General features: G+C 42.3%; 1 protein-coding gene across 1 annotated transcript in view; it reads left to right on the top strand.

Moving 5' to 3' along the window:
* Positions 1–1,777: 1,777 nt before the first annotated feature.
* Positions 1,778–26,086, top strand: part of EFHC2 (EF-hand domain containing 2) — a 57,465-nt gene continuing 33,156 nt past the window's right edge. The window contains exons 1-5 of the mRNA XM_058018758.1: positions 1,778–1,847; positions 10,151–10,336; positions 15,258–15,408; positions 22,073–22,296; positions 25,222–25,476. Of these exons, the coding sequence (XP_057874741.1) occupies positions 1,806–1,847; positions 10,151–10,336; positions 15,258–15,408; positions 22,073–22,296; positions 25,222–25,476 (858 nt within the window). The 5' untranslated portion in view covers positions 1,778–1,805. The remainder of the gene's footprint in view (positions 1,848–10,150; positions 10,337–15,257; positions 15,409–22,072; positions 22,297–25,221; positions 25,477–26,086) is intronic.

The raw sequence follows: 26,086 nt of genomic DNA, 5'->3' as shown, positions 1-26,086 counted from the left end.
CATGGCCCCAGGATCACCATGGTGTCACCCAGCCTATGGCCCTGAGTGCCACATCCAGGATCACCATGGTGTCACCCAGCCCATGGCCCTGAGTGCCACATCCAGGATCACCATGGTGTCACCCAGCCCACGGCCCCAATGCCACATCCAGGATCACCACGGTGTCACCCAGCCCACGGCCCCAATGCCACATCCAGGATCACCATGGTGTCACCCAGCCCATGGCCCCGAGTGCCACATCCAGCCTTTCCTTACACACCTCCAGGGATGGTGACTGCACCACCTCCCTGGGCAGCCCATTCCAACATCTAATCACCTTTTCCATGAAAAAATTCCTCTTGATGTCCAACTTAAATCTCCCCTGGCACAGCTTTAGACCATGTCCTCTCCTCCTGTCACTTGTTCCCTGGGAGAGGAGCCTGACCCCTACCTGGCCACAGCCTCCTGTCAGGGAGTGTGGGGCACCATAAGGTCACCCTTGAGCCTCCTTTTCCCTAAATTTCTTATTGTCAAAATGGCCATTAATCCTGAAAAATTGAAAAAATTGATTTAGTGTATGCTACTGTTGGATATGATGTTAATTAAGCATTCGGTAAATAATGATGTGTAATAAATATTATATACATATATGTTATACATATATTTAATGTATTATGATACATGTATACATAATGTGGTTTTATTTATAATAAAAGCGATATGAATTATATATACATATAATATTTAGATATATTTCTATACATATTAATTAACATTATTAATATTATACATATTAATTATATAGAATTGATAATTATACATACATATTAATTCTATATATAAACAGGAATGGATGTATATCTACTTTGCTGCTGCTGACTCTGGGCCCACCCTGAGGCACCCCTGGCAATTGGTGGGGCTTTTGTGGAGGAAAGCCGGGACCTGCCTGCATCTCCCTGGGCCATATCCCGGGATAAGGGTTCAGGATGAGGGTTTGGGATGAGGGTTCAGGATGAAGGTTCAGTATGAGCAGTTCGGGATCAGGGTTCAGTATGAGTGGTTCAGGATGGTGCAATTCGGGATGGAGCGGTTCGGGATGGAGCAGTTCAGGATGGAGCCGTTCGGGATGAGGGTTTGAGATAAGCGGTTCAGGACAGAGTGGTTCTGGATGAGGGTTCGGGATGAGGGGTCGGGATGAACTGTTTGGGATGAGGGTTCGGGATGAGCGGTTCGGGATGAGAGTTCAGGACGAGCGGGTCGGGATGGAGCGGTTCGGAATGAGGGTTTGGGATGAAGGTTCGGGATGAGGGCTTGGGATGAGCGGTTCGGGACGGAGCGGTTCGGGATGGAGCAGTTTGGGATGAGGGTTCAGGACGGAGCCGTTCGGGATGAGGGTTCGGGATGGAGCCGTTCGGGATGGAGCAGTTCAGTATGAGCGGTTCGGGATGAGCGGTTCGGGATGAAGGTTCGGGATCAGGGCTCGGGATCAGGGCTCGGGATGAGGGTTCAGGATGGAGCCGTTCGGGATGAGGGTTCGGGATGGAGCCGTTGGGGATGGAGCAGTTCAGTATGAGCGGTTCGGGATGGAGCCGTTCGGGATGAGGATTCGATATGAGGGTTTGGCATGAGGGCTCGGGATGAACTGTTTGGGGTGAGGGTTCGGGATGAGGATTCGATATGAGGACTCGATAAGAGGGCTCGGCGTGAGGGCTCGGGATGAGCCCCCGCCGTCGCCGCGCGCCTGTCCCCGCCCCGTGACGTCACGGCCGCGTGACGTCAGCGGCGCGCGGTCTCCGCGCAGCGGTGGAGGCGGTTGAGGGGCGGCCATGGCGCTGCCGCTGCTGCCCGGCTTCTCCCGCCGCCGCAACGTGAGTGACCGCCCGGGCCGCCTCCCGCCCGCCCTCCTGCCCTGCCCCGGGGCCGCGGGGGCCGCGCTGGAGGCGGTGCCGGGTGTGGCGGGGCCGTTCCTGCCGGCCTCGCAGGGGGAGGCGCCCCGCAGGGGGAGGCGCCCCTGGGTGCGCTGAGCTCCCCCGGCCTCAGCGGCGGGTGAGGGTGAGGTGCGGCAGGACAAGAGACATGAGGCCAGAGCTGCGCCAGGGCAGGTTTAGGCTGCACACCAGCAGGAGTTTCTGCACAGAAAGGCTGATTAGACATCGGGGTGGGCTGCCCGGGGAGGTGGTGCAGTTACCGTCCCTGGAGGTGTTCAAGGAAAGGCTGGATGTGGCACTCAGGGCCATGGTCTGGGTGAAACCGTGCTGATCCTGGATGTGGCACTCAGTGCCCTGGTCTGGCTGACACAGTGCTGATCCTGGATGTGGCACTCAGGGCCATGGGCTGGGTGACACCGTGGTGATCCTGGTCGTGGCACTCAGGGCCATGGGCTGGGTGACACCGTGCTGATCCTGGCTGTGGCACTCAGGGCCATGGGCTGGGTGACACAGTGCTGATCCTGGATGTGGCACTCAGGGCCATGGGCTGGGTGACATGGTGATGGTCAGTCACAGGTTTGACTCATTGATCTCAGAGATCTTTTCCATCCTCACTGATTCTGTGATCTGGCAATTGCTTTGGGGCAGTTTGAGCTCTAACAACTCTAACAGAACAAAATAGGGAGAGAGAGATACCATCTATATAAGTAACCAAAAAGGCTTTTCAAGAGAGGACAGTGACAGAAATGCTGATGTGCTGTTTCAGGGTTGCCAATACTATAAATGCAGGCAAAATAGACAAGATGGTTATTTTATCACAAACAAAAGAGAAGGCTGCCATCACTACTTCAAAATTTTTCATCAAGGGTAGCTAGGAATTCATTGAACACACTCTAATGTGAAGCAGTGCAGGGGGTAAGGCAGAATTTGTGCACAGCACTCTAGCTGATGCCTTCAGGAGGCAAATTAAACAGTGTATTTTAATGTTGTTAATAGTGTCAAAATACCTGGAAGAGAATCTGTCACATTTTCATGCTGTAGACATGTTGTGGCCAAGGCTGCCCACAGAACATGTCAATACCCCACTGCTGGAAGTGTTCAAGGCCAGGTCAGGTGCAGCTCTGAGCAATCTGCCCTAGAGGAAGGTGTCCCTAGCCATGAAAAGGGGGTTGGAGCTGAATGATCTCTAAGATCTCTAACAGCACAGGCCTTTCTATGATTCTGTGATAGACACCAGGCAGGTAGACACAAAGCTGCCCAGGTACAGGGAGCATGAAATTGTGTAGAATTATGTGGACTCCCATCCTCGCTGTGTGTCAGCACTGCTCAAGTGTGCAAACACAGGACCTCTTGCAAGCACAGCCTGTGAGGATCTTTCAGGCATCTTCTTCCCTGGAAACAGCTTGATGCTGTTGTTTTAGAAGGGGTTTAAAAAAGGTCTGGTGGTGAATACTCAGTCTCTTGCTGAGTTGGGATTTGTTTTGTTGAGGATTGGTTGTGTGTGCCACTCTAGAGGTGGGTGTATCAGCAGCACTGGAATAGGTGTGTGCCATTGGTACCTGCTGACTGGAAGCAGAATAGCTCAGCTCAGGGATATCTGTGGCTTTGTTGTTCTCCAAACTTCAATTTAACTTAATTGGTTTAATTTAACTTCACGTGTTTGGGAAGAATTACAGTGTTGAACTCCCCATGCTGAAGTGCATGCAGTGAGTATGTTATGAAAACTAAAGGTGTGAAAGCTGTCACAAAGTGCCACAAGACAACATTATAAAACCATGGCTAGACCCTTGTGAGGGCTCCAGATTGCTCTTTTTGTCAGTCCTTGAAACAGTGGAGTTAATAATGACAGCTCACCTCCACAAATGAGGTGAAAATAACATATTTAAAGGAGAAAAAAAGGTGTCACTGCTATAGATAAATTGAAAAAGAAGAAAGTGTTTCCACCTGTCAGGACTGTGAGCATCAGCACCAATGCCTCTTATTGCACAGAAACAACAGTGGCAAAGCATTCCCTGAAGAAGGATGCACAGGGAACAGGGGATGGTTGTTCCTATAAAGTTGTTCCAGATAAAGTATTTTGAGGATTTGAGAGGGCAAGAAAGGGAAGGATAGCAGAGTGAGAGGAGCTAACAAGTCAGGATTGCTGCTCATGGAAGGAAGTGGAGTTTTCTATTGGCATTTCCTATTTCCCTGTCCTCTTCTACGAGACTGCTGTGTGGGTATTAATTCTGCTCATTGCTGCTCAAGCTCCTAGTGAATTTCTCTTGTCTCTGCTCCTGATGCTTCCACCTGCCTCATCTGTAGACCCACAAAGGGCATGGAAGGAGAGTAGATGTATTCTACCTGCCTTGGATGTGTTTAAAAAGGTGCCTGGGCTGCTTCCAGAAAACCAGAGCTTTCAGGTAGTGTTCAAAATCAAAATTACAGTAGTTTGTGTACACAGAAGTCCATTCATAAAAAAACCCCAAAAAAACAAACCAACCCTCCACCTCTTTTAAAACAGAAGTCCAAAGATCAGCTGCTCATCAGCAGTGTCTGTGTTTGTTGTTTGTGGGTGATGAGGAAATCTAACAATACAGGTATTTTAGCACATGGTGGAAACACAGCATATAAAATGTTTGCTTCATTACTGCAAGAAAAAGTTTGTGCATTTGGAGCCTGGACTGAGTCAGGTCTGGCACTGGTTACATCACAAGTACTCCCTTTATTAGGGCTCCTCATCTGCCTCCTGCTCTCAAAGGCAGCTGCTCCTTCTGACAGTGGATTGATGTCCTTGCCTGTGTCAGCAGCTGAGGAGGAGAGTGACAAACCTGTATTCATGTGGGTCACATTTGCCAAGTGCTGGCTGACCAGTATTCTCTTGCCTGATGTTTGAAATCCCTCTCAGAGAGAAAATTCTGTGCTACAATTCTCCTTGGCATTTCTTAGAGAATCAGACAATAAGTTTATAGATCTCAGGGGGAACTACATCCTTGAAAAACTGCAAAAAGTTCTGTTGCAAACTTTAGTGGCACAGCAGAAATTCCACATCTTCCTTGTTCATTGCAGCACCTGGAGTTGCCCTCAGCTGTGCTGCTGTGGCTCTGTTTCCTGCCTGAAATATTTTCTGCTGCTCTGTAACCCACAAAACAGGACATTAGTTTTTATTGACCAAGAACATTTCCCAACCTCTTTATAAGCAATTGTGTCTGCTCTTCTTTCTTTCTCTGGCCATCTCTCCCTGAATTCCTTCCACTACCTCCTGCCCCTCAGCCCTGCTCCCCCAGATCTGTCTGTTCATGACCCCCAAACCTGAATCTTCCTGTAGCTGCCCCTTGTGGCTGCATTTTGGGCCCTTTCCTTTATCCTTCTGTTGTCTTCTCCCAGGCAGTAAGAGCAGGCCAGAATCACAGAATGGCTGGGGCTGGAAGAGACCTTTAAAGGTCATCCAGGCCATGAGCAGAACACCTTCTGCTAGATCAGGTCACTCAGGGCAACCTGACCTTGAATATTTCCAGGAATGGGGCATCCACCATCTCTCTGGGCAGCCTGTCCCAGTGTTTCACCACCCTCATTGTAAAAAATTTCCTCCTTATACCCAGCCTGCATCAGCTCTCTTTTCACTTAAAGCTACTACCCCTTGTTCTGTTGCAGCAGGCTCTGCTAAAAACTCTGTCCCTTTTATTTTTATACTCTCCCTTAAAGAAAAGTCACAGTAAGGTCTCTCTGGATGCTTAATAACCCCAACTTTCTCAGCCTGTCCTTACAGGAGAGGTTCTGCAGCCTCCTGCTAATTTTTCTGGAGCTCCTCTGGACCTGCAGCAACAGATCCGTGCCTTTTTCTGTACTGATCCACACTCCATGGCATTTCTTAGAGAATCAGACAATAAGTTTATAGATCTCAGGGAGAAACTACATCCTTAAAAAACTGAAAAAGTTCTGTTGCAAACTTCAGTGGCGCAGCAGAAATTCCACATCTTCCCTGTTGATTGCAGCAGCTTGGAATTGGTGTTGATGCAGATTGCTTTGTGATGTTTTTAGAGTGGCACCAGAGCTGCTGGCAACAATGTCTTAGGGTGTTCCTCCTTTTCCATTTCCACTTAACCCTGAACATCCTGAGACCTCTGCAGCAAGCAGGGGGTGATAAAAGAGTTGGAAATCAGTCACATGAATTCGACTGGCACGGTGTGTAGCATTTGCATTTATTTCCATCACTGAGCTGAAGCAGACTTTATCAGCAGCCTAGAATAATTCAGAAGTGCCACAGTTCCTCCTGATGCAGGATTTGGGCAGGACATCCAGGGTGCAGCTGCTGTTCTCAAGGTGGGAATTACAGATGGATGCTGGGTACAGAACTGTGCTGCCACTCCTGCCATGGCTCCCTGTGGGACCGAGTTAGAAACTCTCTCTCAGTGGCTTCTGAGAGCTCACTGAGGGCTCTCCCACCACTGCAGCTCCTGTGCTGGAAGGTTTGCAGCTGAGTTTGGTTCAGCTGGAATGTGCAGCTCCCTGGGGAGTTTGCTGTGACTCCATTCCAGAGTCAGCACGAGGCAGCAGCATCCCCCAAGGGCTGCAGGGGCTGAGAGTGCAGAGCCCAGAGCTGCAGTCACAGAGCCCTGACCTTTGTATTAGTCACTGCTGAGTGGAGCCTCAATACTTTTCAGGCTCAGCACACAGAAAATGCCCAGCTTTGTTCAGCAGATCCACAGCCTGTTCAGTTGAGCTGCATTAGCACAGCACACACATTCAAGCTCTTGCCCTGCTCTCTGAAAGCTTTCTGTTAGAAGTCATTCAATGTGGAGGTGGCATGGTGCTCTGTCACTATTTTAGGCCAGATGTGGTCTGAGTTCTTTAGCTGAAGTTTCCCAAATGTGATTTTCCCCCTTTTGCAATCCTCAATTTTAACTAATCTTTGTTTAAACTTTCTATTTTTGTTATTGTTGTTCTGTTTTTGGTTTTTTTTAAGAAAGAATTGCACAGATTTTGAGAAGAGATGGTTTTGTCTATGGATCTAGGTGCTTTTTGGAAGAAGGGGATAGGTAATCTTTGTTTAAACTCTATTTTTGTTATTGTTGTTCTGGTTTTTTTGTTTTTTTTTTTTTTTTTTTAAGAAATAATTGAACAGATTTTGAGAAGAGATGGTTTTGTCTATGGATCTAGGTGCTTTTTGGAAGAAGGGGATAGGTAATCTTTGTTTAAACTTTCTATTTTTGTTATTGTTGTTCTGTTTTTGTTTTTTTTTTTTTTAAGAAATAATTGCACAGATTTTGAGAAGAGATGGTTTTGTCTATGGATCTAGGTGCTTTTTGGAAGAAGGGGATAGGTAATTATGTGATTAGGAATCTAAAATAGTCTTTTTGTCAAACCCTAAAAAGTTACAGGAATGACACAAAAGATTCTTAGCAGAATTAAAGCTGTTTCATCATGTATTTTTCATGTAAAATTTTAAGGATGTTGTGATTTTAGCCCTAAATTCTGGAAATTCCAGCAGGATCATTCCTGGATTACTTTGATGAACACTTTGCCATATTTTTGCTGCTAAACCCCAAAGACATATGAACATCAAATGCTTCTAGAAGTTTTGAAGACATGAAAAAGCTTTCCTTTCCTCAGGAAAACTGCCACCCTCACTGTGCTTTGCTAACTGTGCCTTTCTCCCTAACACATGATCTGGTAATAGAGGGAAAATAATTAAATAGTTGCTGTACCAAAAAGTGAATCTGTTCTGTAGCACCTTCAGTATAAATCAGATGTTTCTGCCTAGAAAATCCCCTTTTAAAATTCAGCTTGACTGTAGTTATTGTTCATTTGAACTGATAAATGCAGAAAGCTCCCTTCCTTCCTGACTTCTCCCCAGCTCTTTCTCAGCTTGCAGAGGAACAAAATTATTTTTAAAAGAAGCAAAAGAACAAAGGGAAGTTCAGTAGCACCCAAAGGAGAGAGAGGAAACCATCCCAAGTGTGCAGATGTGCTACCAAGGAGGTGCCAGCCCCTGTCAGTGCCTGGCTGCTCCAGATCCAGGAGAGCAGCTGTCCTCACTTCTTGTGGGAGAGGTGGGATGGCCACTGAAGTGTGGCATTTTATGTCACAGCTCACAAATCTGTGCTGATATAAAATATTTAATTTTGGGCATCATTCCTGCAAATGGGACTGGTTAAATTCCTGGCTTGAGCAATGCCCCATGAACTCCTAGTCTGCATATAAGCATTTCCTTTTACTGATTTTCTCTTTTATTCAGTAACTCTTGTTCTTGAGTTATATCTTGAGGAGAAATTTTCTGTTTCCTTTATATAATTCTTTAAATTATGATACTTCCTGCATGCTCTTTTATCCACCTTTGTTCAAAATACTGCTTACCTTTAAAGTATCTTCTTTGGGGATGAGCTCTCATAGCTCTAATTGTTTCTGACCCCAGTATGTGAACCTTATTCCTTTGCAATAACTGTTTCAAATGGCACTGGCTAGCTCAGCTTTTTTTAACCTAGGCAAGGGTATAGGCATTGATTATCATGGTATTAAAAATAATGATTTGTAAAAACAGTAAGTATAGTTTTTCATACTGCTGTCCTTGCCAAAGTGGTGTGCAAAAGGATTTTAAGCAAGGTTCAGCTAAAGCAGTGATTGGGCTGTTTGTGTCAGCACTCTCTGTTCTGTGCCATTGGATTTGGAGCACCTGGAGGCAGGTGAACAGTTCAGCCTGTGACCCCAATGTGCAGAGTTCCTGCAGGCTGGTGTTGATAATTCTGTGCCATGAGGCTGCTTCCCTGCCTTTCAATTCCTGACTCTTTTTCATACTGGCAGAATGAAATTACTGCTTGAGTACTCTCAGGTTTTGCTGCTTCACTGCTTGCACTTGTTCCCAGAACTGCTCTGCTGGGTGTGTGTTGTGTTATCTTGGAGCATTTGAACGTTGCCATCATGAAAAAGGATTATTTGTACCATTTTTTGATTTATGAGGCTAACTTAGAACTGTCTACACCTTTTGGGGGAGTAGTGGTTTACACAAATGCATGTGATAATCAGTGATGCCCAGTCTTCCAAATACAGTGGGGAGGCAATTTTGTCCCCCTGCTGCTTGACTGACATGCTGCTCTGGTGCTGCTGTGAAAAATTTTGCTGTCCAACCTTTTCCTCTACCTTGGCTTTTCTCAGCCATAACATCAGTTCCCATTTGAGCCTGATCTTCCCTCATGTTCCCCCAGCCCCAGGATGAGGGAGGGCACAGCTCTGATGGCCTCTCTCCTCTTTATGGGCATGCCAGGGTGCAGTGGCCCCTCTCTGCTTCCCCAGATAAAGTATTTTGAGGATTTGAGAGGGCAAGAAAGGGAAGAATAGCAGAGTGAGAGGAGCTAACAAGTCAGGATTGTTGCTCATGGGAGGAAGTGGAGTTTTCACTGGCATTTCCTATTTCCCTGTCCTCTTGTACAAGTCTCCTGTGTGGGGTCATTAGGGGCTTGCTGCCCAAGCCCAGCAAAGCAGGCAGCTTCTGAGGAGGGACATTCCCAGGGACAGGAGTGACATTTGTGTCAGCCCAGAAGCTTTTCTGTGTCACTGAAGACTGGCTCCAGCCCCAGCCAAGAAATTCGAGTGGGCAAGATGGTTTCCTTTGCTGTTGGTTGTTCCTATATTTTTAAGCACTCCATCTTTAATTGCCTGAAAAATCAGTAATAATACAGAGGAATCACTACAGAGACCTTTTTTTGAAATACTCCCAGATGAAATGAATATCTGCCTTTTGATTCAGGTCCAGCCTCTCAAAATTCAAGTGTATTCACTAGTGCACAGGAATTTATTTGCACTCAGGGATGCAAGTGTAAATCAGATCTTTGACATGAACAAGGAGAGCAGGCTGTTCTCTGAGTGCTGCTGAGCTGTTTCCATTTGTCCTCTGGAGAGCTGGAGGAAAGGCCTTTCCCCTTTACCTTTTACAGCAGTTCTTGAGGTGATTTGATTGTTTCTCTACCACCTCAGTCCTTATTGCAGGGAAGGAGTGTGGGGTTAAACATCTGCTGCTGTCCAGTCTCTCAGCCTAGGTAAATTATTGAATATTATTCCATTTTTGTCTATAATACTGGCAAATTTGCCACTGGAAAATGTCACTTGCAGCATTCCAGTTGTTACAGATTTTTAGAGTCTGTATTAAAAGTAAATATAAAGAAACTTTTGCATGATTAATCCTCCTTGCCTGGATGGTCAGCTATCATGTACTTAAAAACAAAAACACAGAAATTTTTTTTTCTCTTTTTCTTCTGCACTTTTGACAGACTGGGGGAGAAAACTTCCACAGATCACAGATCTGTGGGTACAGCAATAATGTTCGGAGGCTGTTTGAAGATAAACCTGGAATAGGAGGTGAACCTTTACCTGGTCAGCCCCTGAAAATTACCAGCAGTGTGCATCCTGAAGCATCAGGAAGTGGTCCTCCTTCTTGGATAGCATTTGACAAGCAGGTAGGTAGAAATATATATATTTTTTTGATGAATAGCCACAATATGACAGAGTATAACAATGACATTCCATTAGATATTTCAGAAGATTATTTTGTGCATGCAAAAAAAGCTCCTAGATAGACAAAATAGTGGTAGTGGGTATTTTTTTCATTATATTAATGTATTGGAATATTAATATAAACATAAAAACAATCTATAAAAATGTTTCTGTATTGGGATACATCTCCTACAGGATTTAACAAAAATAAGGGGTTGGGAAGCATATTTCTTTTTAGTGAAAATGATGACAATAAGGGAATTATTTGGCAAGCTGGTGAGAATGAAGGTAAGGTAATCCTCAGTCCAGGAGAAAGTGTGTCTGGGCACTTGGGAATCATTAAACTCAGTGGAGTGCTCCATGCTTGAGATTCACTCATCCCATCATACTTGTATGCTCAAAGTCCTGTTGACTTCTGGACTTCTGTATGATTTGTTATTGTATAATTTTGTGTGTCTGATACACAGAAATTTAAAATTAGGGCTTGTTTTTTTGTTTGTTTTTGTTTGGTTGGTTTTGCTTTTTTGGTTTTTTTTTTTTATTTGGGTTTTTTTTGGTTTTTTTTTTTTTTTTTTTGCAAGAATTTAGTGTCACCTTTTAAGTTAGAGAGTTATCAAATAACTGTAACCTGTGATGACAGGAATTTTGTAGCACATTGTTGTTGCTTGCTATGTTTAAATTCACATTAAATTCTACTTAGAGATGTTTTATTTCTAAAGCAAAAAGCCTACAATCAGGGAAGGAAAATGATCCAGAAAAAGGAATCATGCAGCAGATAGCAGAAATGTTGCATGACTAAATGATTATGGTATTTAAATATTGAGAAGAAAGGCAAATCTCATAATTTTTGCTTTAAAAGAGAAGCCATGCAGGTAATTGGAGTACAATTACACATTCATTTTTGGCAGAGCAGAACTACAACAAGAAAATGTTGGGTTTGAACAGCTCACATGCCTTTGGTTGGCTTTGCCTCTGAGATCCCTGGTGTTGCTCCCAGAGCATCAGGCTTGGCTGTGACCTGCTCCAGGGTGCCCAGGTATTAAAGCTTCAGCCAGACCTGGACTTGCTTTTCCTACTCCCTTCTTGGAGGCTGTGTTTCCTCCTCAGGCCTTGGATCCAAGCCTGTGGAATCAAAGGGGTTCAGTAGGAGGCAGAGGGACCTTCCAGTGTGTTGGGATCTCTAGCTGCTCACAGTGACCCCAAGAAATGTTAGAAAGTCTCTTTTGCCAGCCTGGCCCTTGAAGAAGGAGTCAGAGCTCTTCATTTCTCAGTCTCAAGGTTGTTTATTGTATCTTAAATATAAAAAATTTTCTCCTGCCCTGCCGAGGTCCATCCAGCAGGACAGTTCCAGGCACTCTGCCTGCCCCTGGGGCAGTGTTATGTCTTTATACTAAAAACTACATGTACAATGTTTACAATTACTTCCCAATACCTATCACCTATGTTAGACAGTGAGCTTCTACTCTAAACCAATCCAAAAGTGCCAACATCACAGCAGAAGATGGAGGCCAAGAAGAAGAAGGAGAAAGGCTGGACATGCCCAGTTCCCTCCATCTTGTCTCCTGAACCCCCATACCAAAAACCCCAAAATCTACTTTTCCACCCCATGATAACTTCATTATTATTCTACCTAAACTGTTGTGGCTTGCTGATCTTCATCTAAGGTTGGTAATTTGCTCCATGGGTCATAATCAAACCCACAGGTGTTTTGGGCTCTGTGCCAGGGTCTCTGAGCCCCCTGGCAGGGTCCTGGTGTCCTGGACAGCCAGAGGGATGTCCTGGGTTCCCACACCAGTGAGCATCAGCTCCTGGCCTTGGCTGGTGAGAGGAGCTTGCTGCCCTTTGGCCATTCCTGATTAATCCATCCACAGGACAGTCCAGGACAGGAGTCTGCAGGCTCAGAACTGGCCTCTGGAGGGCTCATGTGTTTGTATTAATGGCAGTTTGTTACAGGGCACTCACTCTCCAAGTAATTTAGCTTCCCCAGTTTAGAGCCTGGAATGCTGCTCTGTCCTCCAGTGCTGCAGTTTGGGACTCAGCAGAATGCACTTAATGAAAAAAGGTTTGAGTGGGTGTTTATCTTTTGAAATGTAAGCTGCTTTCTCACCACTTTGGCTGTTAACTTTCAGTAGTACCATAGCAACTGGAAGAAGGACAGGCATAAAACTTCATTATTAAGTAAGCTGAGAAGTTGTCTTTGTGGTTTCACTTGCATAATAGGAAGCAGGTGTAAATTTAATTTCTTCTATGATTAAGTACACACACAAGGCCTCCTGGGCTTGGAATGATATTTATAATTTGACTATCACAGGTGCCAGGGAAAACTTTGTGGCACTTTGCAAAGTGCTGCAGAGTTTATTCAATATTTGTTATTTTTGGTTTTCATAGGTAACATTTAATTTTTTAAGGAATGGGATGGGAACTTTGTTGTTCTGTACTGCAGATGAGACTCCAGGTAGTAAGTGTTACATTTTGAGTATTTTTAAGAGTAATTTTGGTCCAAAATGAAAAGTAAGTCATCTTCTGTTCCTTCCCCTCCTCACACTTCCCAAATCATCTGCTTTGATCTGCCAAATTTCAGTTGGTTGCTGCATATATTTGTCACACACTAGCATGTTGATAAGGGTGTAAAGAGAATAAAGTGTGAGTGCAAAAGAACCTGCACAAGCTCCTCAGATGGGATAAACCAGGGCATAGGTGTGTGCTCAGAGAAAGAAATAAATCCAATGTATTAAAGATGTGCCTGGGCTTGGAGTTCTGTGCAAGCAGACTGCTTTGCCTGGCTGTGTCTCATGAGACAACTGCTCTCAGAAGAGATCATTGACAAAATTAAGAACAATTAGTGATGAAGCAGAGCTCTTGAAGAGCATTCTAGTGGGAGTGGCAGAATAGGGACAAAGGGTGCAGAAGTTTCCATGTTTTGAGTGTTTTCATGGGTTACCAGCAGCTGGATGAGGAATGAAGTTCTGGTCCTTGTCAGCTGAAGCCCAGGATGTTCAGAATGGGATACAGTGGTTCTATCATAGCCCTTTCATGTCCCCTGGCATGTTCAAGAGATTTATACAGGGCTCCTGGTCATTCCAGAGCAGTAGCTGGAGGCCAGGAAGGATCATTTGGTCACCAAAAATGGCACTTTGCACCAATGTTTAGACAAATGGAAAGAGAAAGAGATGTTGCAGGTTGATAGTTTGTTTTGCCTCTGCTGTATGTCAGATGTTTTGTCCCGTGTTTTGTGTTTGATACATGAAACAGTGAAATCCACAGTTTAAAAATGTGGACAAGTATTAATTTTTAAAATATATTTTTAAATCTGTACATTGTTCACAAACTTGCATGTTGTACTAGTTTAACAAACTGTAACTGAGTTTTCTAGATTCCTTTGTGTGAAGATCTAATGCCATGAGGTTTAACAGGTAATGATTATGTAATTTGATTATAATTTAAACTTTATTTCTCTAATGGTGAAGGGTCACAGTGCAGGAGAGTTGATGCCAAAAATGTGTCTGTCATACTGTTCAATGGTTACTGAAAATCAGTGGGATCTGAGCCTTTGAAATCATTTCTGGAAACAGAATTATTCTCATCTTGCACTTACCCTGCCTGAGGGAAGGGGATGTGACTGAGAAGGCTGAGCAGGACACAGGGTGGCTGTTGCTGTGTGCAGGCTGTTACTTCTGTCTGCCCAGCTCTAGAAAAGGAGGTTGTTCTTGTCCATGAGGTGTTATAAAATCTCTGGATGACAGAGCACTCCTGAGTACTCCAGGAGGTACTTTGAGATTCCCAAAGGCACGAGCAAAAGGAGTGCAGACAATTAACCAATAAGTGTGTTCTGCTTATTAAAGCCAGCTTATTAGATTTCAAACATTTCCAGCTCATGGTCTGCTAGATGCTTGTTGAAACATAGGCAATGGTTAAACTGTCTTTTTTTTCAATGCTTCAGGTTGTCTGATGAATCAAGAGTAAAGGTAATTGCATTTATTAAATATAACCAGTGTGGAAAATTAAGTATAAATTAACAGTCATTTGACTCAAATGTATTGGGGGGACAAGATAGAAGCCTGTTTTAATTAATGCCTTCCTGCACATACTACCAAAGCAGGCATCCTGCTAGATAATGCCCTAGGAAGTAGATACATCTCTCATGGTCCCTTAACATTGGTGTTGGTGGTTAAAAACTGATACCAAGAAGTGCAAAGTTTGTGTAATGGTGCCTGAGTTTGATCTGGGAGTTCCAGGTATGAGGGACAGTGAGCACTTCCCCTGTGAAGGGGTTTTTTTTGCATTATTGCTGTTAGAAGAGACCATGAAGAGAAGTTGCTACACTCTGTGTGATTTCCCCACTCACTGAACTGCAGAACCAGGGAAGTTTTGAAATGCCAACATTGCACAGCTGTAAATGCCTCCTGAAAAATGTCATTTCTCTCTGATAGCCTTCAGTACCATTCATGTGAACACTTGCAGGATCTGCTTAAAAAGAACTCTTTCCACTTACCTTGATGGTAAAGCCATTGCTGTCATCATGCACTGTATTTTCTTATAATTCATAGAATAGCAGTCTAAAATTTGCTTCAGTACCTGGGAAGCTCATTGTGTTATCAGAAATGCTTTGTTTGGAAGATTTTCCAAGCAACCTGCTGATAGTTTTGTATTTGATTTATTTCTTTACTTTAGAGTCCCATCTATGCTTACATGTTGTGATAATAAAAATGCCAAGCAAAGAATTTTATATTTATGTGCTTTAATGTGGATTTCTGTTCTTACATTTCTGAGAAATAAATCTACCTCCTGAAATCCATACATTTAGTTACTCATGACCTTTACAAGTTTATTTTGCAAAAGTGTTGGAGATTTTGCTGCTTTATATTTATTTATTGTTTTTAATAGGTGTTGTGTTTTGATGCCTATTTTGAAGAAGAAGTGCCTGAAAAGCATCAAGAGCTGTATAGAATCAGACACTGTAAAATATATTTCTTCCTTGAAGATGATACAATTCAAGTGACAGAGCCTGTAGTGAAAGACAGTGGCATAAATCAAGGTATCTGTTTTTATTGGCACCTTTTTTCCTCCCCTTTATATCTCTCTTCTCTGCAGTCTTGGTCCATTCCAAAGGATATATAATGGGAGTTCTTATAGCTAAAATGGGGTGTAAATGCACAGGTATAATTGTCTTTTCTTGTTACAGATCATGATGTGAATTCTTTTGTTGTCCTTTCTCAAGATGTGGGTTTTGTAAGGCTGAAAACTCTCCCATACTCAAACATACAATTTTTTCTCTAATATGGTAGTTTGAAATCAAGGTGGTAAGGTCTTTGTCAGTGTTGTGTCAGTCCTGCAAAAACAATTTGTGTTCTAGATCTTCATTCCTGAGCCTGCCTCCTCCCCTCTTGGCAGTGACAGGGAGCTCTGTGGCAGCAGCTCTGTAATTGTTCATGAGCTACTGCAGTGTCTCTGCCATTATTGAGGACAAGAGTCTTCTGTGCCTCTGGCTTTTGGCTCTTTTATGATTAAAGTGCCCTTGGCACAGTAATTCTTCCTTGATGCCTTTTAAGTTGAGGAGCTGCCTTGCCTCAGTGTCACAGCCCTGCTCTGGGGCCAGCCTGAGGGCTTCAGGAGGAGGGTTTGCTGTGCTGATTTACTGGGGTATTACTGGACTTGGTTTATATTAAGAAAATGTGATCTAGCGGTCAACATCCTGTTGTACAGGGGGAACACAGCTGCTGCTTCTTGGTGTTTATGGGTTGTTGCCAGAATTAAAAGTTTTCAAGGGATATAATCCAGAGAAGCAGGATGTCTTGGGATGGATGCACCTCCCAGTCCCCAAAGATGTTTTGTACATTTTATACATTCTTAGCACGGCAATTTTGAAAAATAAGTTGACCATTTAACTACCCTATTCTTTTCCCAGGTCAGCAGATGCTATCAATTTCTCTGTCTACAGAATAAGATCATATTTAAAGGTGTTATGTGCATCGTTACTGTTAGGACTGGGATAAATTGCCTGTGAATCTCTCAAAACAGTATTTCAGGTGCTGCTGTTCCTGTGTTGAGTAGTTCCTGCCTGAAGTTTTCTAAGCTCATCAACAGGGACTGATTTTGAATGCAATGAAACCTTGTCCTACTCCTACCTGGGCAAGTGCTTTTTCATGTGAAGAAAATCATGTTGGGGCTTGTTCCCTTACCCCCAGCCTGCACACCTATGTAGGATGTGGGAGGCATCATTGGGTTTAGGTTTTCCTTGACTTGTGTGCCCCAAGAGTGGGAGCAGCTGCTTCTGGGGTTTGTGGCTTAGAGGAAATGTCCACTGACAAAGGAAGGACAGAGAGTCAGAGGTGATGCCTTTGAGAGACAAGGTGGAAGCCAGATTCTTTAGAGCAGGATAAAGCAAATTCAAAGCTAATTCCTTTGAAGGAGTTATTTTCATTGTTTTTGTACTATGAGTTGTGCAGGCTGCCTCTTCAGCCCCAATGTTCTTGGGAGTCTAGTCCTTTTCTTTTGGTGACAGGAAGGCTACAATTTCCTCCTGTTTCCTCAGTTGTATCTTGTGTTAATGATTCTTGGAATCACCTTTGATAGTGGACCTAAAATTAACTGAATAGTATTAGAGAGAAACAAGAATTTTCTCAGTCTTCCATGCAAGGATGTTTTGAAAGTCTCAATGAGATTGTCTGAGTACTTTATGTGGGATAAATATGTATATGCGACATATTTACCTGAGGGATTAAAAATAAATGTTCCAGGATCTCCAAAGTGCTCTTAATTTATTTGTCACTGGTACCTATCTGGTGAAGAAGCTTTGTGTATTGGTTGTGTTTAGGAAGGAAGAAAAACTGTAGGTTGAAAGGCCCAAGGACTATTTGGGCTTCACAGTTGATGCATAGATACAGGGCCTATACTTTATCATAAACATCTACATAAATATTCTTGTTGTCCTAGAAATTAATATGATGTGGAGTGAAAGAGGTGATGGAGACACTCATCAGAGGATTCTCTACTCAAATGCACTTGGAGTTTGACTTCATGCTCCATAACTGAAGACCAGTGACAAAGTTATTATATTAAAGGCTCTAAATATTTGTTGTTGAATACAAGCAAAACCAATATTTCTTAAAAATATATACTAAATCATTAACTGGTAATCTTACCATTTTCAATAAAGAATTGTCCCATTTCCTCTTTTAATATAATTCTATCTATCTATCTATCTATCTATCTTACATTGTTTAAATGTTTTTATCCTAACTGGGAATTTTTAAGCCCAAGAACAACAGGTGTGGAAGTGTGAAAGTGTCTGCATTGTGGAGCTGGTAAACTGAAGCACAAAGGAATGAAAACCTTACCCATGATCATACAGAAAAGGTCATAACAGGGTGAGGAGCTGAACTGAGCTGAAGTTCAGGATCCTGACCATTTTGCTGCTCTCTGCACATCTGCTGAAATACAACTTTTCAGTTAATTAAAATTCCAGGGATTTGTAGAGGAGAGTTCAGCTGTAGGAGAGCATGGGTTGCTAAAAGGCAAACTGCACTGAACAAAAGATCACAGGTGCATGAAGAAAAATGTGTGAGGACATCAGGAGCAGGATGGGCTCGGTCTGTGTGGAGAATTTGAGAGTTGCAGTGCCAGGAAAGGGGCTGTGTAGAGGAACAGCAAAAACCAGTGATGGATAAAGTAGAATTGAACTGTTGAAGGCAGAGGGTGCTGGTCACACTAACTTGGATGTTTGCCCTGTCAAAAAAGATGTGAACCAGACAGCTGGGATGGCTGTTTTTGGGAGGCTTCTTGGAGAGAAGGTAGAGCTGTGACAGGGTAGATCAAGGGTAGATCTTATCTTGGCTGGTTAATGCCTTGAGGCCATGGGATTACCAGTGCTTGTGCCATAACCCACAAATGAGACTTTGATGTTCTGAATGGTGGGATTGGAGAAATGCAGTAGTTTCCCGTTGCACCCTTGTAGTGCTTGTGGCTTTGTGGAAATTTGGACAGGCTTACAGACTGCAGGAAGATCTGGTGAAGGAACAGTGGTCAAAGAAGTTAGAAGAATTTCTAAATTGAATTATGATTTTACAAAACTAAAACAAATTGGCTTCAGAGAAAAAAAGTGAGAAAACATGTTTTTACCATTGATCAAAATCTCAAACTAATGAAGTAAATGATCTGTGGGAAATGTTTCAGTGACTTTAAAAACTGCTTTATGAAACTGGCTGCTGTACTTGGACATTAATTTGGACTTACAAGGTTGCTACTAAATAGCTTAAATTTAAACTTCATTTAATTTTGGATACTGCCTTGCTATTTGGCAAATATTAGAAGCATTAGAGGAAATCTGTACTGAGGAGGAAATGCAGAGACCTTGAACTTGAGAAACCAGAATCAAAGCAAGAAATAGCAGGACAATCACAGTGCACAAGGCCCAAGTCAAGATAAGGAGAGGAGGACAGAAAACCTGACCATATGACAAACTCCAAATGCTTCTTCCACAGCCAGAATGATAATTACTCTTTCAGTATAAGAAAAAAACTTCTCCCATAGAGAACCAGGCTATGTATGGCAGTTGTAAGTGTTTTGTACATGTAATTCCCAGTTAACAGGACTGTGGCTGGCTGATACTGTCTTATCAAAAGGTCATTTCTGTTCCTGTGGGGATGACTGTAGCTTCCAGTGCAATCCAGACCCTGCAAGCTGGAGCAGAGTGGAGCAGCTGGCTGGTTTCCCCAAGGTCAGCCAGCTGAAAAAGAGAGTGGAGCTGCCTCCTGGCTGGCTTCCCAAGGCCGGCTGGCTGAAGAGGAAAGTACAAGTGGGAAAGTGAAGTTGCATCAGCTCCTCCACTATAACAGATTATCTAAGAGTTTAAGCCTCCCCCAAGGCCTTGAAATAATTGTGATTTTGCCATATTTGATGGTGGCCAAATCATGACCTTGCTATGTTCTGGAAGGGTGAATAAGTGAATGTAAGAAGCCTCCTTGTTTATTGGGATTAATTCTTTGTGTTGTTGTGAAGAATAGTGGAGGCTTCTCCTCCTTTCTGTGCAAACAAAGCATGTACAAACTCCAGGTATTACTCATTCCTCTCCTCTCTCTAATGCACTCTCGAGCTGTGCAGAGTCAGAGAGCTGTGCTGAGGAAACTCTGGATAACATTTAATATCTTCTTCAGAGAAGAGAAGCAGCAGACACCAAATCATTTTCTGCCCAGCTTCATTGTCAAAAGGCCTTCACTACTAGTGAGCTCTCCTTAAGCAGCTGTTGGGGTTGCCAAATAACCCAAAGCCCCAAGAGCAAAGAAGATATGCCACAAATTATGGCGTGGGAGCTCAGTGCCACCACCACTGCCAGAGCAAAGCAGTACCCAGGTCCCTTTCCAAGAGCACAGTAGAGCAGGGCCTTATCTGACCAGATGCAAATATTTAAATCAATGCTTGGTGGTGAAGTAGCATGTCCTGCTCAATAAACTGACAAGCAAAGAACCATCAGGAACAGCAATCCATCCTTTGCAACCTGAAAACTGCACAATCAGATGCTCCTTTAACAGCTTGCAACAAATTTCTAGGCGAAATGTATTATTTTCCAGAAGGAAGAACAATTTTAAAATGATGAGACCTAACCCCAGCTGATCAGGTTTTATTAAATTTTGAATTCAACATTATGAAATGTACCCTCTACATGTGTACACCAGGCACAGTGATACCTAATAAAAGCAAAGGATTGCTACAGATAATATCTCTACAAGATATTTTCCATTAGGAAAGAAATTCTTCTCCGTCAGAACAAAATGGATATTTGTGTTTCACCCTTAAAAGTGATATGAAAAACAAGCTGAGACTGATTCACCAAACCCGAAGTGAATATAATCTCTGAAAACACCTCATATTAGAAAATCATCAACCATTATATTTTAGCTAGAGTGATGATTCCAGAGGATTTGCATGCTCTGACTTACCTCATTATCTGTTGATTGACCTAAGAATTAGCCAAAATCAGGTAAAATGTTTTAAAGTATATGGTTTTTAAAATCTAATGCAATGCAGTTTTAAATCTCATTAAAATGTGCTACATCCCACATTTTCTAACACCTTTCATGAGGATACATCCTAAATAGGTGTTTAATATGCTTAAGCAGATGGAGGTTCAAGTTTATTTTACAGTCAAAGGTCAGTAACCAGAATGTTGGATTCAGTATATGTGAAACATCAGGATGATGAATGGGTCTTATATAATTATTTTAATGGGAACATAAAGTAAATCTGCTTTGTTGCTTTATTCCCCTGAAAAATTAAGGATATATTTTCATTGTAGGAATTAGAACTTAACAAGCAACTCTGATAATGTAGTAAAGAAAGGTATTTCATAGAAATTAGTCTACAAGGAAATAAAGTGAAAAATAAAGAATTTCCATGGGCTAACCTAGGAACAAGGCCCTTCAAACACCAAGAAAGACACAGTGGTATCTTTCTCCCTTCTGCTCTGCTTCTCTTTATCCCTTCTCTCCCCAGGCCCCTTAAGTTGGTTCTAAAATTCCTGTAAGTTATTTCTGAAATATTTGTGGTATCCCTAAATCACTGAGGTAGGAAGGGATACCTTAAGATTCTCCAGTCCATGCTCCTGCTCCAAGCAGAATCAGATCCAGATGCCCAGGGCCATGTCCTTTTGGGTTTCTCTGAGAATGGAGACTTTGCAACCCTTTTGGAGAGCCTGTTCCAGTATTTGATCACCCTCACAGTAAAAAAACGGCTTTGTGTGCTCAGCTGGAATTTTGTGTCCTTTAATTTGCTGTCATCCTGCCAGTGGGCACCATGGAGAAGAGCCTGGCTCCATCTTCTTCATTCCCTCCCATCAGGTCCCTGTAAATTTTGATACGTTTCCCCCACCTTGAGTCATCTCTGCTCCAGACTCAACCTTTCCTCATTTGAAAGATGCTCCAGTCTCTTGCTCACAAGCACTGAGTACTTTTGAAGCATCACCCAATTCATCAATGTATTTGAGCGTTTTCAGCTGATAGGCCAATGGCAGTTTCCTTGTCCTTTAATCTTCAAAAGGTAATAAAATTCAGTGCTGTCAGGATAACAGTCATTTTAGGACTATGAATAACAAAATTTAAGTATTTGATTACTTTGTCAAAGTTAAAATATCTCTCTTTTTCCTCCTCTCCTCTCCTCTCCTCTCCTCTCCTCTCCTCTCCTCTCCTCTCCTCTCCTCTCCTCTCCTCTCCTCTCCTCTCCTCTCCTCTCCTCTCCTCTCCTCTCCTCTCCTCTCCTCTCCTCTCCTCTCCTCTCCTCTCCTCTCCTCTCCTCTCCTCTCCTCTCCTCTCCTCTCCTCTCCTCTCCTCTCCTCTCCTCTCCTCTCCTCTCCTCTCCTCTCCTCTCCTCTCCTCTCCTCTCCTCTCCTCTCCTCTCCTCTCCTCTCCTCTCCTCTCCTCTCCTCTTTCTCTTTTGGGTACTGTTTCTGTGAGACTGTTGGTTGTGAAGTTGTGGCTCTGCATTTTTGAGATGGATTCTTTGCTTCAGACCAGCAATCAGCCCAACTCACCTCTCTTGTCTCTACTTTCCATGTGCTCCTTAAGGAAGCTCAGTTCAATATCAGTTCAATGTCCCTTGATAATCAAACTTTTTTCCCTTCTAAGGCAGGTTTTTGTTCTCTAAGCCTACTTCTGTTGGGATCCTTAGAGCAAATCTTGTTTACCTCATGAATTTACTCTGTTTTCTAGGAACTATTTTACGACGGGGCCTGGTTCCACTCCCACCTCCTAATGAGGATCAGTTCTATACTATGTATGATTTCAATATCAACACAGAAATAACCATTTATGGCCGAAAATATAAGATTATAGATTGTGACCTGTACACAAAAAATTTCCTGAGGAAGATAGGAATCAGACTAAATCCTCCTGCCAGCCGTCCGGACGACCCATACACCACAGAGCGGCAAAAGGTCAGGAGGGGCAGCAGTGGTGAAAACTTGGTTTCAATAAAACTTGATTTCATGCATTACATACATTATTTCTTTAATATCAAATAGAAAGTAGTTATTTCAACATAGTAAATCCCAAGAGAAAACTTGGATTTAAGCATTTTGGTATGTGCCTTGTTGTACTATATACATAATTTTCTCTTGATGTGTTTGTAAACCTTTTAAAACAGAATAAAATTAATTAGGAAAAATAATATAAGCCTTCCAGTATTAATCTGAAAAGAAAAAAAAAGATGTACCTATTACATGTTCTACTATAATTTACATGTTCTAGTTATGATTTTGCTTGAGCTAATCTAATGATGATAAACACTTTTAAAGTGTTTAAAGGACGATCTAATTGGAATTGTGGTTCCAACCCACCCATGGCTACCTGCAGACTCCTTTCTTCTATTCATATGTTATCTTTCATCTCTTTTAACAGCTCTTTACATGTGTAAAGTAAATTCTTTTACCATACAGAACCCAGTGTTCTGCAGTTTTAAGACTTGTGAGGTTTTATTTGCCTCCCTCTTTTGTAAATGTATGGGATCACATGTACACAAACACACACCTCCAGAAGTCTCACTCACAACTCCTAGATTCTATGTGGATTCCCCTTTGCAGGATTTGTTTGTTTTTATTTATATTTTTTTCCCCTCTGGGAATAGTAATGGGAGTGATGTTTTCTGTTGTGAAAAATGACAAGCTTCCCTCAGTTCTGTTTTTCTTGATTAATATGAGTGCAAATGGCACTTGACCTGACTGTTAGGACTGTTGGCCCACCATATGCAGCCTGTTGTGACAGATCCAGCTGGTCCTCTGGAAGCAGCAAATCCTCCCTGTGTCTGTGGCATCCTCAGTGCTCCCAGGGAGAAAACTGCTGTGGGCCTCAGCAGCAGTAATGGAAGGTGACTGTGACTGAGATGTGTAGGACAATTCCCTGTCTCTGAGGCACTCTCTGGCCAACAGGTTGATTTCTCTTCATTCATGCAGCCAGGCTTGTGCAGTCCCCCAGTGAAAAGCACATTTGTAACACATCTGGTTCTGTGTTGTGGTGACTCAGCCTGGCCATGGGTTTCTTTTCCCTTACTCAGCCCCTGTAGGTAACAGCTGTGTATATAAACACATGCTGAGTTGTCTTGATACTGTCAGACTGTGTCAACATTTTGTATGATACTGCATAACCCACTTTGGTTTTAATTTTTTTTAACCACAAGCAAAACATCCAAGAATTGGGCATATCAATCCCTAAAGAGAATGGAGAGGGAAAAAAGGTTTGAGAAATAAGAGCTTCAGAAGACCAAAAATTACAAAAATCTATGTCTTCTTGTTCTCAGTTGTTGAGAAATTCCAGAAAAGTTATTTAGCAGATTCTGGCTGCCTTATGCTTTCACTTTTCTGTGAAAAAATTACCACCATTTGTGGAAGGTAATTTTTTTTTTGATTGCTCTAGGCTACTTTGAGCAAAATTAAATTGGTTTTCATTGGACTCCTAGTACATGGCCAGAAAATGAAGGTGTGAAGGAAGGAATGGGATGGGATAGAAAATGAGGCCAGTGGAAAGTGCAGTAAACCATTTAGACTCATATTTCACAGAATTACAGAACCATTTAGATTAGAAAAGACCTCTGAGATCATCAAGTCCAACTTGTGACCAGTCCCCACCTTGTCACCCAGATCAGAATATCACATCCATGTGTTCTTTGAACAACTCCAGGGATGGGGCCTCCACCACTTCCCTGGGCATCCCCTTCCACTGCTTAAGAACCCTTTCCATGAAGAAATTCCTCCTGTATTGTTGGAGATGGTATTCCATGGATGACAATGGTGTTACCTTGTTCTGTGGCTGTGTTTTGTTGCATCTTCAAGGGTCAGGAAGGAGGGAAGGTAAATAACTTGGTTCTGCTCTCCTTATTTTAAGATTTGATGCTCTGAAAGAATGGACCTTTTCTCACAGATTTTTAAGGCCAGAAGGTGTGTTAGTGGATAAAGAGAAATTTAGACAACAATATAAGTTGTCTACAGTCAACATTGTTTTCTGTTCAGACAGTTCAGTTCACATTGTCTCATCAATGCCTGTCACCATTCTTCTTTGCAAGCAATTTTGTAGATGAGAAGGATTATCTTATCCCTTTTCATGCACTTTGGTCATGTGGATTTGGACTTGTGAAAAACACTCTGTTCAGGTCATCATTTGTAGATGTGAACTAACAGTACAGAAATGCAATCCTTGGACCAGATCATCATCATAAACTGGGACCCAGTTTAACCCAGTGCTACTGGTTTTGCAGGAAGCACATTGTCACATGAGCTGGAAAGTTCTTTAATTGAACATTTGCTGTTCCTTTTCAGACCCATGGGTGTGTTTTGAGAGGAGAACAAACATACCCAGTACCTGCCAACTGTGTAGCATGAATCAAAAGTTTCAAATCTATGTTTTAAAGTTGAACAACAGAAAATACCAAAAGGAAAAGAATAAATTGTTTCTTTACACCACATTATCTGTAAGAAATCATTTTTAAGGGAGTAAATCAGGAAGAGTGATGCTATTTGGCGTTCTAGTCATCTGATTACCGCAGGCAGTTTCTTGAAAATATGAGCTGTACTGTAAATAATTTAACAATTCTCTGATCTAGAGGACCTTGTTGCAAGAAAAACAAGGATTAAAACCAATCCAAAATGGTTTTCAATGTTTTTTTTTTTTCTGAGGGCACAGCAACCCTGTAAATACTTCTCTGATAATGACATAAATCGTATTTCATGTATTGTAATGGTGAGGTGTGATTTGAAAATCCTAAACCTGTGTTCTAAGGTTAGACAGCACCATGCAGTTGTGATCCTGTTTCTAGGAATAAATAATTAAAAATACATTAATTAAAATTCTTTTAATTTCTCCTTTACCAGAGATATCTGGAGAGCACAAATCCTTTCCACCCTTATGAGCGTTTTGACACTTTGAAACAATTCCTGGAGTTTGATGGACAAGTTTTGGGGTTTTCTTGTGTGTGGAATGACCCAGAGTCGAAGCTCCCTGACCCACGGGAACTTGTTCTCCGTTATTATTTGTCTGATGACACCATTGATATAAGAGAAATTTTACCACCAAACTCAGGCCGGGATGTGGTTCCATTTTTCCTCAAAAGAGACAAGCTTCCAAAGGTGAGCAGTGAAAATTTCAAATTCTTCCACTAATTAAGAAAAATTGAATGCCTTGTTTTGAAAATCCTGTATTAAGATTGTAATGATATTTAGAAAGTGTTTTCAGAGTATTAATCATAATTGCATGATTTAGGTTTTGCACACATACTTGTGTAGTAAATTAATAAGTGATGGAAAAATGTCTTTTAAGCTTTTCATGCTTAAACTAAAAGGAGCACTTAGTGAAAGACATGTCTTATGATTTTCTTTCTCCTATATTAATGTATTAAGGTAACTATATTAATAAAACTCTGCAATATTGGAAGACAAGAAAATTAATATTGATAAGCTTCTGTAAAACTGAGGTGAATTCAGATTTGATCTATGACTTACATTTGCAGCCTTTGGAAAAGTCAGTTTTAGTATTCTGTAACGTCTCTTCATAGCAAATCTGGTGTGATTTCTTAAAATTGAGTTTCTGGGTTTGGCACATTAAGCAAAGCCAATTAAAATCAATAGGATTCCATCAATAATCTTTCTTGGGAATTAATCATGGGGAAGGCTTCACTCAGAGAAATCTTCAAAGGGTTTGTATTCTCTGTAACTTGTTATGATTGTAAAATTACTGATC

This window comes from Melospiza georgiana, chromosome 2, assembly GCF_028018845.1.
Source record: "Melospiza georgiana isolate bMelGeo1 chromosome 2, bMelGeo1.pri, whole genome shotgun sequence".
Taxonomy (NCBI): domain Eukaryota; kingdom Metazoa; phylum Chordata; class Aves; order Passeriformes; family Passerellidae; genus Melospiza; species Melospiza georgiana.
The sequence above is the reverse complement of the archived record's forward strand: the minus strand, read 5'-3'. Positions and strand labels throughout refer to the sequence as shown.